The following is a 13,360-nucleotide window of genomic DNA, read 5'->3' on the forward strand; positions in this document are numbered from 1 at the left end:
CCTTGTAGAGGGAGGAAAGTGCTTCTTCAAGGAAGACATCCTTGCAAGAGGATTCTCAGTAGGTTAAAATCTTCAAGGAGAAAGTGAGGACTGCAGCTGCTGGAGATCAGAGCTGAAAATGTGTTGCTGGAAAAGCGCAGCAGGTCAGGTCAGGATGCTGCCTGATCTGCGCTTTTCCAGCAACACATTTTCAGCATGGATCAGGTGTACCCTGGAACTCAGTGGGAAGCTAGGGAAGCGATTGCTGGGTCCCTTGCTGAGATTTTTGTATCATTGATAGCCACAGGTGTGGTGTGAGAAGACTGGAGGTTGGTTAATATGGTGACTGTATGTAAGAAAGGTGGTAAGAAAAAGACCAGTGAGTCTAACATCAGTGGTGGGCAAGTTGTTGAAGGGAATCCAGATGGACAGGATTTACGTGTATTTGGAAAGGCAAGGTGTTTAATCTAGATAGACGTGAGGGGCTATATTTTGGTAAGACTAATCAGGGCAAGACTTTAATAGAAGGTCCTGGGGAGAGTGGCCTAATAGAGATCTAGGATTACAGTTTCATAGTGCCTTGAAAGTGGAGTCACAGGTAGATAGGGTTTGGAAGAAAGTGTTTGGTATGTTTGCCATTATTGGTCAGTGCATTGAGTGTAGGAATTGGGAGGTCATGTTGCAGTTGTACTGGAAATTGGTTTGGCCTCTTTTCGAATACTGCATTTAATTCTGGCCTCCCTGCAATAGGAAAGATATTGCATTTGAAAGGGTTCAGAAAAGATTTGCAGAAAGGATGGTGCCGTGATTGGAGGGTTTGAACTATTAGGAGAGCCTGATTAGGCTGGGGCTATTTTCTCTGGAGCATTGGAGGCTGAGGGGTAATAGAGGTTTATAAAATTATGAGAGGCATGAAAAGAGTGACTAGTCAAGGTCTTTTCCACAGAGTAGGGGAATTCAAAACTAGAGGGCATAGGTTTAAGCAGAGAGGAAAAGATTTAAAAGGAACCTAATGGGCAACTTTTCGTGCCCGGTATGGAATGAGCTGCCAGACGAAGTGGTGGAGGCTCGTAAAATTACAGCATTAAAAAGACATCTGGATGGGTATATGAATAGGAAGGATTTAATGGGATATGGGCCAAATGCTAGTGAATGGGACTTGTAATTTAGGCTGGTTGGCATGGAAGAGTTGGACCGAAGGGTCTATTTCGATGATGTACTTCTCCCTATGACTCTATGGTCTCAATGTGAGCCATACGGTTATAGAATGATGAATTTTAATTCTAGGTAACTACCGATTTGGATAGCCTTTTCCAGATATGATTGTCTGTAATAGTGTAATCCTGGAATTTGGATACTTTCAGGCAGATTACTAACTTTTTAAAAGTGATTAGCTCATTTCTAACTTTTATTTCCTCTCAACCTCAAAGTCCATTATATTAAGATTCTGGATAATCCAAGCTAGAGAACTGGAAAAGAAAATTGTGGCTGTTAGAGCTGCTCCATTTTTAAGATATTTTAGCTGTTGGAGGTGACTTCCTTGAATTCCAGGAGCAGCAGTTACCGTTTTATATACTGTTGCATTGTTTTGGAACTTTGGAGGAAAAAAAACAACGGCACTTTTAAAAGGGAGAAGGACAGACAAAAAGCAGCAGATGGTCAGTGAAGGAGAGAAAGAAAGTAACCTACACTGCTAACTAACACAGCAGTAAATCTGTGCAGTTACTGCCTTTGCTGTTTGAATTCATGTATCTCTAGACTTCAAAGAGCGTCGAGGAAAATGTAACAAACAGCAAAATTCACAACTGATCTTGGAGGAAGCTGTGTGGGAGAGCTCACAGCACAGGAACAGATAAGTGCATAGATTTTAAGTGTAGCCTTGCTGTAAATCTACAATAGTGAGTACAATGAGTTCTTTCTTGATTATATTGTTTTGTTGAGATCTGTCTCTTGATTTTAAAAATATAAGCCATGAGTATTAAGTTAGCCTGGAGCAGTGTTTTTTTTAAGAGCAATAAGGTGGTGCTATTTTCTGGATCAGTAGATTGTGAAGGAGCAATGTTGGCCTTTAGTAGAGTGATGTGCCCTTCTTGTCGGATGTGGGAGTTTTGGGAGTGTTTACATGTTACTGAGGATTACATTTGCAGGAAATGTTTTTGGTTGCGAATCTTATCAGATCGAATAGATCAATGGGTGCCACAGTTAGAGGCAGTGAGGAATTTACAAGAGCTAGGGGGTATGATGGATGGCAGTTATAGGAAGGGAAAAAAGCCGCAGATACAGTCAGATAGATGGGTTAACTACAAGAAAGATAGGAGAGGTAGGCAGGTCGTGCAGGAGTCTTCTCAAAGGTAGAAGACAGAGGGCGGTGGTAGAGGGTTGTTTTTCAGACTGGAGGCCTGTGACCAGTGGAGTGCCACAAGGATCAGTGCTGGGTCCTCTACTTTTTGTCATTTACATAAATGATTTGGATGTGAGCATAAGAGGTACAATTAGATTAGATTACTTACAGTGTGGAAACAGGCCCTTCAGCCCAACAAGTCCACACCGCCCTGCCAAAGCGCAACCCACCCATACCCTTACATTTACCTCTTACCTCACACTACGGGCAATTTAGCCTGGCCAATTTACCTGACCTGCACATCTTTAGACTGTGGGAGGAAACCGGAGCACCCGGAGGAAACCCATGCCGAAACGGGGAGAACGTGCAAACTCCACACAGTCAGTCGCCTGAGGTGGGAATTGAACCCAGGTCTCCGGCGCTATGAGGTAGCAGTGCTAACCACTGTGCCACCGTGCCGCCCACTGATGACACCAAAATTGGAGGTGTAGTGGACAGCGAAGAGGGTTACCTCAGATTATAACAGGATCTTGATCAGATGGGCCAATGTGCTAAGAAGTGGCAGATGGAGTTTAATTCAGATAAATGCGAGGTGCTGCATTTTGTGAAAGCAAATCTTAGCAGGACTTATATTCTTAATGGTAAGGTCCTAAAGGAGTGTTGCTGAACAAAGAGACCTTGGGGTGCAGGTTCATAGCTCCTTGAAAGTGGAGTCGCAGGTAGATAGGATAGTGAAGAAGCCATTTGGTATGCTTTCTTTTAATGGTCAGAGTATTGAGTACAGGAGTTGGGAGGTCATTTTGCGGCTGTACAGAACATTGGTTAGGCCAGTTTTGGAATAGTGCGTGCAATTCTGATCTTCCTATCAGAAAGATGTTGTGAAACTTGAAAGGGTTCAGAAAAGATTTACAAGAATGTTGCCAGGGTTGGAGAATTGGAGCTCTAGGGAGAGGCTGAACAGGCTGGGGCTGTTTTCCCTGGAGCGTCGGAGGCTGAGGGGTTATTATAGTGGTTTATAATATCATGAGGGGCATGGATAGGATAAATAGACAAAGTCACTTCCCTGTAGTGGGAGAGTCTTGAACTAGGGATCATAGGTTTAGAGTGAGAGGGAAAAGATATAAAAGGGACCTAAGGGGCAACTTTTTCACGCAGAGGGTGGTGCATGTATAGAATGAGCTGCCAGAGGAAGTGGTGGAGGCTGGTACAATTGCAACATTTATAAAGCATTTTAATGGATTTATGAATAGGAAGGGTTAAGAGGGATATGGGCCGGGTGCTGGCAAATGGGACTAGATTAGGTTAGGATATCTAGTTGACATAGACGAGTCGGACCGAAGGATCTGTTTCTGCAATGTACATCTCAATGACTCTGTGACTGTTCTAGTTGTGGAAAACTGGGCTCGAAAGACAAGCAGTTGATGCAATGAAAACCAATATCGCCAAAGTTTTACATTGTCTCTGGCTACAGGTTTGGTGCCAGAGGTCAGCTAATATGGCTCCACTTTCCAAGAAGGGTGGTAGAGATAGACCAGGGAACTACAGACCACTACATCAGTGGGTGGCATGGTGGCACAGTGGTTAGCACTGCTGCCTCACAGCGCCAGTGACCCGGGTTCAATTCCCGCCTCAGGCGACTGACTGTGTGGAGTTTGCACGTTCTCCCCGTGTCTGCGTGGGTTTCCTCCGGGTGCTCCGGTTTCCTCCCACACTCCAAAGATGTGCAGGTCAGGTGAATTGGCCATGCTAAATTGCCCGTAGTGTTAGGTAAGGGGTAGATATAGATGTAGGGGTATGGGTGGGTTACGCTTCGGTGGGGCGGTGTGGACGTTTTGGGCTGAAGGGCCTGTTTCCACACTGTAAGTAATCTAATTGAGAAAGCAGTGAAGGAGCAAAATAATCTAAATTTAGAGAGGTAGGCTTTGTCAGAGGGAAGTCATGACTAACAAATCTAGTGGAATTTTCTGACGAGGTTGTCAAATGTTTGGATGAAGGTATTGCAGTTGATGTAGTTTACATGGATTTCAGCAAGATGTATCCCACATGGGAAATTGAAAAAGAAGGTAAAAGCTCCTGGGATCCAGGGTAGCTTAGCAAAATGAATGTGCAGTGGTGTACCACAGGGATCAATAATGGGTCCCTTTATTGTTCGTGATATTCAAAAAACATGTAGATGAGAATGTGGGAGGGATGATAAGTTTGTCGATGTAACAAACATTGGCGGATGGTTGATAGAAGGAAGGTCTTGGGTTACAGGAGAATACAAACTAAGTGGGCAGATGGGCAGATCAATGGCACATGAAACTTAACACTGGTAAATGTGAAGTGAAGCTTCTTTAGAAGAAGCAACAAGGTAAGGGAACACTGAATGAATGGCAAGACAGCAGGAAGCTCAGAGGAATAGAGACATCTTGGGGTGCTTATCTACAGATCACTGAAAGTGGTAGGACAGGTTAAGGAGTTAAGAAGGTATGTGGGAGGTTTGCCTTGGCAGTCTTGGCATAGATTATAAGAGCAAGGATGTTATGTTGGACTTGTACAGATCTTAGTTTAAGCCATAGCTGGAGTAATGTGTGCAGTTTTGGTCACCACATGATAGGAAAGATGTGATTGCATCGAAACGGGTGCAAACGAAATTCACCAGAAAAAGAAATGAAACTGGATGTTGGAAATCAGAAACAAAAACAGAAATTGCTAGGAAAAATTCAACAGGTCTGGCTGCAGCTGTGGAGAGGAACATTTTGGGTTTAGTGATCCTTCTTCAGACCTGTTCTGGCCAGATTCACCAGCATATTGCCTGGAATGGAGCATTTAGCTATAAAAAGCTGGCTAAGCTTGGGTTGTGTGTTTTTTGGTGTAGTGAAGATTGAGAGGAACCTGATTGAGATATATAAAGTCATGAACGGTATAGATAAGGTAAATAGAAAGTAGCTGTTCCCCATAGTTGAACGGTCAATATCAAGGGACATAATTTTAAAGTAAAAGGTGGGAAGTTCAGAGGGGATTTGAGGACAAACGTTTTCACCCAGAGGCTGGCAGAGGTCCAGAATGAACCACCTGGGAGGATAGTTGAGATGGGAAACCTCACAACTACTCAGATGAGCACTTGAAATTTCATAACATTCAAGACTATGGGCCTGAAACAGGAAGTTTAAGTACTACTATATTTTAAGTACAGACTTGATGGGGTAAGGGGTCTCTTCTGTACTGTCTGCTTCTAGAAAATAGAATCTTATATGCCAGGGCTGGATTAGAATAATACTGAAACCTGGCAAATTGAGGAGTTGCTGCATAAATTTGGTACCAAGGGAATTATCTTGTTGAAAATGTGTTGCTGGAAAAGCGCAGCAGGTCAGGCAGCATCCAAGGAGCAGGAGAATCGACATTTCGGGCATGAGCCCTTCTTCAGGACCTTCAGGAATGTTATGACGTTCCTGAAGAAGGGCTCATGCCCGAAATGTCGATTCTTCTGCTCCTTGGATGCTGCCTGACCTGCTGTGCTTTTCCAGCAACACATTTTCAGCTCTGATCTCCAGCATCTGCAGTCCTCACTTTCTCCTAGAATTATCTTGTTGACCAATCTAAGAATACTCCCAAGAGGACAACTTGTCTGGGAATTGGCAACCACACTTTATGCTGCATGTTTCCCTGGAGACCTGGAAACACACTGCAGAATTTTAAGGCACTACTAAGCTAAGTATGTTCCATACCACCATTTACCTTGTATATATCTCACATATATCATTTTAGATTTTGTATACAGAACCTCAATATTAGTCACTTGCTCTCTTGACTATTAACCTTGTCCACAAGACACTGCCTTTTGACCCTGTGCCACTGAAATGTTGACCATCCAGCTTTCCTCCGTGTTCCCATGTTAGTTGATATTGTTAATATTTCCCTTCTTCAGATATTATCTGCCACTTTCCATAGAGCACTGTGCTTATAAATTACTGCTATCTTCCTTTCCTCTCCAAAGTCCATGAATACCACCTCCTAAATCAGTGCCCAGTGTTAGTATCCCTCCAATCAGATTTGTACCAGTCACAAATGACATGCAGCATTAAGTTTGAATGATAATGGAATAGTGTAGGTTAGATGGGCTTTAGATTGGTTTCACAGGGTGGTGCAACAGTGAGGGCCGAAGGGACTGTACTACGCTGTAATATTCTATGTTCTATGTCTGCCTGTTGCAAACTAACCCTCCTCCTCCTCCTCAGGCTGTCTGTAGCTTTGACATGGATATTCACACCTACCTGCTTCACTGCCTCTCCACTGTCATCCAGCTGGGCCAGATGGCACTCACTTGGTCTCATCAATCTAATCAACCAGAAAATCATCTCCATTGGCTGTTGTTCCTACTCCTACATCCATGGTGTTCCCAAGGATCTATCCTTAGTTGCTTCTTTCTTCTCATTCACATGGCACCTCTTGGTTATATGATCTGAAAACCCAGCATCATAATAACATTGACAATATCCAGCTCTATAACTCTTGATTCTTCTTTGATGGGTCAACCATTTGGCATTTATTGAGCAGAAATTTTCACCAATTAAATGCTGGAAAGACTGAAAGCCCCAGTTCAAACTGCATTCTGTAGACACTGTTTCTACCTCTCTTCTTGCCAACTGAGCTGAATCTAACTGTTCATAACTTTGTGTCCTATTTGATCCTAAGATGGCCTTCTAATCACTTATTCGCGCCATCATAAAGACATATATTTCCTCAATTGCACCAGGTCTCATCACCTTGTACTTATTGACCCACATTGGATCCTACATAAGCAAAGCCTCAATTCCCAGCCTTGTTTTCAAATCTCTTCTAGGTCATGACTGCTCCCTATCTTGAGAATGATAAGTTCTACAAACAGCTTATCTTCTGAGCTACTCAGGAACATTGTCCACTCTGGGCTGTGCAGGGAGCAAACAGGCCACACATAAGCAGCAGCCCCTTTCTGGTACACACATAGTAATAAACTAAATGGACTGACCGTAGAGAATTAACAGGAATGTTCCTTTAACCTTCTGAGATACCTTTATTCCTCCAATTCTGGCCCCCTGAGCATTTTATTAACAGCTTTAACATTGGATACTATGCTTTAGTTGTTTTGGCTCAAACTCTAAAATTGCTTTCCTATAGGCATGGCACAGTGGCTCAGTGGTTAGCCCTGCTGCCTCACAGCACCAGGGACCTGGGTTTGATTCCAGCCTCAGTGACTGTCTGTGTGGAGTTTACACAGTCTCCCTGTGTGTGTGCGAGTTTCCTTTAGGTTCTCCGGTTTCCTCCAATAATCCAAAGATGTGCAGGTTAGCTGAATTGGCTATGCTAAATTGCCCAGAATATTCAGAGATGTGTAGGTTAGGTGCATTAGTCATGGGTAAATACAGATGAATGGGTCTGGGTGGGTTACTCTTCAGAAGGTTGGTGTGGACTTGTGGGCCAAATAGCTTGTTTCCACAGCAGAGGGATTGTATGAAATCTCTTTTCTCTTTTATCCTTAGCGCCTACCTCTTTGACTGAGCACTTACTCATCTGCCACTTTCCATAAAGCACTGTGCTAGTAAATTACTGCTACCTTTTTTTACCTCTTCAAAGTCCATGAATACCACCTCCTAAATCTGTGCCCACATATCACCCTCTGTGGCTTAGTGTCCAACTTTGTTTATAATGCTCAAATGAAGTATTTTGCACATTGATTTTACGCCACACCTTTAATGAAATGCAAATTGTGTTGTTTCTCTCAACTGCTGATCTTATGTTGGTTGCTGTGTTAAGTATGTGCTAAAATGTTATATAAATACAAGTTCTGTTAGGCAAATAAATCAAGGGATTATGGAACTAAATTCAGATGAAGGAGTTTATATATGGACTAATCATGATGTAAATGAATGGCAGAGCCAACACACAGGGCTGAATTCTAATAGAAGCTTCTGTTTCTGTGCTTATCTTGTTTTAACAAAATGCACACTTTGAGCTTCTCGAAAGTGTACATTTGCCATTTTGAAAATGTCCCACAGAGCATGAAAAGCTTGCCTCTAGTATTCTGGTTGGATCTGTTGGATTGATATGATCTAGTTTTAAAACTAAACTGTGTGCATTATTGGGACAAAGACAATGAAGGCCCATCTACATGGTTATATAAATGCAGAAGAAGTATTTTATTACAAGTACAAAACCCAAAAGCAGTGTTTACAGGGTGGGGTCCACTGGATAAGCCACATGATAACAATCTAAGGCCATTTCCATCCTGGACATAGCTGCTGCTCAATTTCTATTGAATTTTGTGTCACCTCTGTTCTGACAGTGCTGACTCTTGTTTGAGGAAAAGTCCCAGTGGTGGCTGGCACTTCAAGCCAACTTCTGCCTGATCCTGACTTCACCCTTGTCCGGGATCTCTATCTGCAACAGGATCCACAGCTGATTTCCCCTTGTCCTTACTGCAGGTTGTAACTCCCAATGTAGCTGCTCGAGCTGAGATTAGGCTGAGAATTACACATGGTTCTGTCAGGTTCTGTACAACACAATCTTCTCAAAATTAATCTTTGCTGGAGCAGGCAATAGAAATCTTCAGCTGCAATGTGGAACCAAATCTATGGCATTTGGCTCGCAAACCATACTGTATGAAAATTCCAAAAATACAACCCAGTAAAATTACAATATACATACATATTTAGTATCTAAAATGTAAGCTTTTTAGGAGATACTATAGCATTTTGGTTGTAGAATATAAAAAAAATGACGAGTATTGGAAGGCAGTGCAGGAGATTTGCTATGTTTCTATCCAGTATGGAGGATATAAGAAACATATGTTGCAGTTCAATACCTCAGTAGACAGGTGATAAATAAGAAGAAGTATTTGGCTTTTTGATGTTTTAGATTAGATTAGTTTTTTTTAGATTAGATTACCTACAGTGTGGAAACAGGCCCTTTGGCCCAACAAGTCCACACCGACCCACCGAAGAGCAACCCACCCAGACCCATTCCCCTACATTTACCCCTTCACCTAACACTACAGGCAATTTAGCATGGCCAATTCACCTAACCTGCACATTTTTGGATTGTGGGAGGAAACCCACGCAGACACAGGGAGAATGTGCAAACTCCACACAGACAGTTGCCTGAGGCAGGAACTGAACCCAGGTCTCTGGCGCTGTGAGGCAGCAATGCTAACCACTGTGCCACCCAAGAAGCTGAATCGCCATGTATGCAGCTCATTCTGTGTAAATACCTACATTCCTGTGGAATTCACCACCACGGAAAGCAGCCAAGGCCAAAACATATTGTTTCAAGAAGGAATTTGAATAAGCACTTATGGCGAAGGGGATCAAAGAATTTAAGGAAAAAGCAGGAATGACTGTTGAGTTGAAATGATCAGCCATAATTACAATAAATGGAAGAGCAGGCTTGACAGGCCGAAGAGCCTACTCCTGCTCCTATTTTCTGTGTTTGTCTTTTTACATTTCTTAAATCCAAATCTCACTAGCTCTCAGTGAATCCAATTGCATAGGACAAATGTCTCCACAGTATTGAAATGTTTCTGCTAAATTGAACAAATCTAGTCATCATTGTGGATTCTGAGAGTTATGGGGTCTTTTACACTAGTGGGAATTCAGTACCTGAAATGTGAGAGTCAACAATGCTTGACAGGATTAAGTTATTAAAATGAAAACAGCAGGAAAACAATGCAGGGCAGGTTGAGGTGCTGATGGGGATGTGGAAGAAGTGACACAATTAAGGAAGACTCAGTTACATTCAGAGAACACAAGAAATTACTCACACCTGTTGATGAATGTCACTCTAAAACATATAGACCCCAGATAATTGCTCACACCCACAGAGTGGGTTCACATATTGAATCAAATACACTTTGAAAGTTATCTGTACATTCTACAAGGATTAGTTGCTTATATCTGAAAGAAAAAATAAATATGAATGAATAGAAGTAATGTGACCCAAAGTGTAAAACAAGTGGTGCAGTGGCTAAGGGAGGTTTCTGTTTGTGATAACAAGCATCAAATAACTGCAGAAAGAGTGAAGTATGCACATAAGAATCCCCTGTGTCCTTGTCTGCTTCAAGGTGAAGCCTGGATTCAAGGTAATTGGATTGAGAGGGAAGTAAAATTTAGAGGCAGTTTAAAATTTGGACAGATTTCATGATATGGTGAATGCAGAGTCTTTCTTAATCAAAGCTCACCACAAACACACTAGAAAACATTACAGCACTATGTAACAATGCCAAGTGACCAAGCCTAATGAACAAATGGGAGCAAGCATCCATCACAACTATCCAGCAGGTCTCTTTTAATGCAGGTACTGACAAGCTTAGAGGCAGCCAGACATCAGGGCTTCAGAGATCACTCATTGGTGTGGTTCATCAGAAAGAATCTGCAGCAGTCTGTACAGAGAGCAGGACTTTGCAGAAGCTAGTCCATTGATCAAGCCTCGTAGAACTTCCTTTCCATCTGTTTGGTGACTGTTCCACTCATCATCGTTCGAGTTATCTGTTGAGTGATTGATGTCGCACCTTCCATTCGTTGTGTCGTGACGGTCATTCCCTCTGGAACCAAACCAGTTAATTAGAGTTTCATAGCAAAGCTAATGACCTTCAATGTCAGTAGTGGCTGAGCCAGAAGAGAGCATAGTGCTACTCTGTCTGATGTACTGTCAGCTTGGTACCATCCCCACAAGGTACAACCCCTGGCTTGGTGTCACGCCAAGTAGGGTACAACCTGGCTCAGTTCCATTCCTGGCAGGTACAACCCTTTGCTTGATACCACTCCTAGCTCAGTACCACTCTGGTTGGTAAAACCTCTGGCTCAGTATCATTTCCATCTCAGTACCAGGCTGAGATCTGAAGCAGATGGAGTATTGCTAACAGAGATTGGGTACTGCAGCAGACCGAATGCTTTTATTCATAGGCTAGTAGAGGACTTGGTTTTGAAAATGCTCAGGTAAATAAAGTAAATACTGTCAAGACATACCTGAGAACATGGGGTCGATGGTGGATTGCAATAGAGTGGTCTGTGTGCTCATATTCCCAGGTATCATATACCCCTCTTGCCTCGTTACCATCTGTTTATTGTAGTCAGTAAAGTTTGCTAGGAAGTAAAAGTCAAAGCATAGCTTTAACAACTTGGAACAAGAAAAGACCACTGCAATCCATCAATATCTTTCATGTCTACTTCACAAATCACTTTTATATATTGAGAAAAATTCTCAGCTGATCCTTACCAGGTTCCATCTCATAATATTCCTCAATCTCTCCAATTACTCCTGACAATACAAAAACTGCCTACTGCATTGTGCTCACCTGATCGTTTCAATGTTCTTTGGTGAAATAGTTTTCCCCATTTTACAAACTAATTTTTAAATATTACCTTTACAGGTTCAGTATTATCAAGAATTAGAATATTACATTGTCCATCTACGATTGTAGCCATTTGCATGAATAAAAGAAAGTAGGTTGGAAAGAATAAAGTTTGAAAGGAAAGTAGATTGATATTAGCTAGATCAATCAATTGACTGATCACAACGTTTCACCTGCACTTTCACAAATGTCATTTATTGTATCTGTTGCTCCCGATGTGGTCTCCTTTATTTTGGGGAGACTGGACGCCTTCTCGCAGAGCACTTCAGGGAACATCCCTGGGACACCTGCACCAATCAACCCCACTGCCCCGTGGCTGAACATTTTAACACCCCCTCCCACTCTGCCGAGGACATGCAGATCCTGGGCCTCCTCCACCACCGCTCCCTCACCACCCGATGCCTGGAGGAAGAATGCCTCTTCTTCTGCCTCAGAATCCTTCAACCCCAAGGTATCAATGTGGACTTCACCAGTTTTCTCAGTTCCTCTCCCTCTTTTCCCAGTTCCAAACTTGCAGCACAGCACCATCCTCATGATCTGTCCCATCTGTCAATCTTCCTTCCCACCTATCTGCTCCACCCTCCTCTCCGACCCATCACTTTAACCCCTTCCTCCATCCACCTATTGCACTCTCAGCTGCCTTCTCCCCAGCCCCACCTCCTCCCATTTATCTCTCCACCCCCGAGGCTTCCAGCCTCATTCCCGATGAGGGGCTCCTGCCTGAAACGTTGATTTTCCTGCTCCTCGGATGCGGCCTGACCTGCTGTGCTTTTCCAGCACCACTCTAATCCTGATCACAATTCAAATCAATTGGCTGCACAAGGGCTCAACTGCTTAAGTCAGTGATTAACAGACTCAGACACACCAGGAATATTTCACTGTGTGAGATACAGTAATATATGATCTGTTCATTGGTAATGACTGATTCTTTCTTATGGAGTTGACTCCTACCTCCATCTTGTGACTCGATAGTAATGATGCCTTCACGCTCTGGACCATAACCTTGGGTTGTTTTTGCTTGAACTTTGAACTTATATGGAACATTTTCACTGAGGTGAGGTACCATCAGTGTCATCTCTGCATCATCACCCTCCACTTGATAAGTCTTGATCTCACCTACAAAAGGAATCGAGATACAGTGTGGACAAAGTTGAATGAGGTATTTTTGCTGAACACAGTCTTAAGTGATACATATCGCACCGTGATTGTGAAGGGTGTGTGGGGGGAAGTATAGGGGGTAGGGAGGTGTATCAAAAGAGAATGATACCCACAGAATCACACTAAACATTATAGAGAGTGATACCGACAGGAAAAGATTTTAAAAGAGGTCATTTTGTAACATAGATTTAGAAAATGGTAGGAAATAGAGTGGAGGGCTAAAGAGTGCAGACTCTTACTGGCACAGTGATGTTCCCCAGGGATTTATGCTAAGATTCAGCTTTCCATTATATTTATTAATGACTTGGATGAAGGAATAGGTATTTGTATATTTATTTGCTCGCAGTGCTGTTAGTTTGAACAACATGTGTACCTGAGAGCAGAATATCATAAAGGGATACAGACAGATTAAGTGACCAGGCAAAACTATGGCAAACAGAGTTCCTTATGAGAAGTGTGAGGTCATCTACTTTGTATCCTACTTTGGAATATTTTCTGAATGGCAAGGTAATGGA

At 42.7% G+C, this 13,360-nt stretch overlaps 2 protein-coding genes across 5 annotated transcripts in view; one reads left to right on the forward strand and one right to left on the reverse strand.

Moving 5' to 3' along the window:
- galk1 (galactokinase 1) overlaps positions 1 to 13,360 on the forward strand; it is an 80,028-nt gene that overhangs the window by 31,567 nt on the left and 35,101 nt on the right. The window contains exon 8 of one of the 2 annotated variants that reach the window (XM_072558121.1): positions 6,541 to 8,102. The exons of the other annotated variant lie outside the window; for it this stretch is intronic. Within the exon in view, the coding sequence (XP_072414222.1) occupies positions 6,541 to 6,768 (228 nt within the window). The 3' untranslated portion in view covers positions 6,769 to 8,102. Of the gene's footprint in view, positions 1 to 6,540; positions 8,103 to 13,360 lie in introns of those variants that run through there. 2 annotated transcript variants of the gene reach the window in all.
- Positions 8,455 to 13,360, reverse strand: part of itgb4 (integrin, beta 4) — a 186,550-nt gene continuing 181,644 nt past the window's right edge. For all 3 annotated transcript variants that reach the window (XM_072558118.1, XM_072558119.1, XM_072558120.1), the window contains 3 exons: positions 12,639 to 12,803; positions 11,302 to 11,418; positions 8,455 to 10,877 (listed from right to left, as the gene is read on the reverse strand). In XM_072558118.1, the coding sequence (XP_072414219.1) occupies positions 10,756 to 10,877; positions 11,302 to 11,418; positions 12,639 to 12,803 (404 nt within the window). In that variant the 3' untranslated portion in view covers positions 8,455 to 10,755. The remainder of the gene's footprint in view (positions 10,878 to 11,301; positions 11,419 to 12,638; positions 12,804 to 13,360) is intronic.

The sequence above is a fragment of the Chiloscyllium punctatum genome, chromosome 39 (assembly GCF_047496795.1).
Source record: "Chiloscyllium punctatum isolate Juve2018m chromosome 39, sChiPun1.3, whole genome shotgun sequence".
NCBI lineage: Eukaryota > Metazoa > Chordata > Chondrichthyes > Orectolobiformes > Hemiscylliidae > Chiloscyllium > Chiloscyllium punctatum.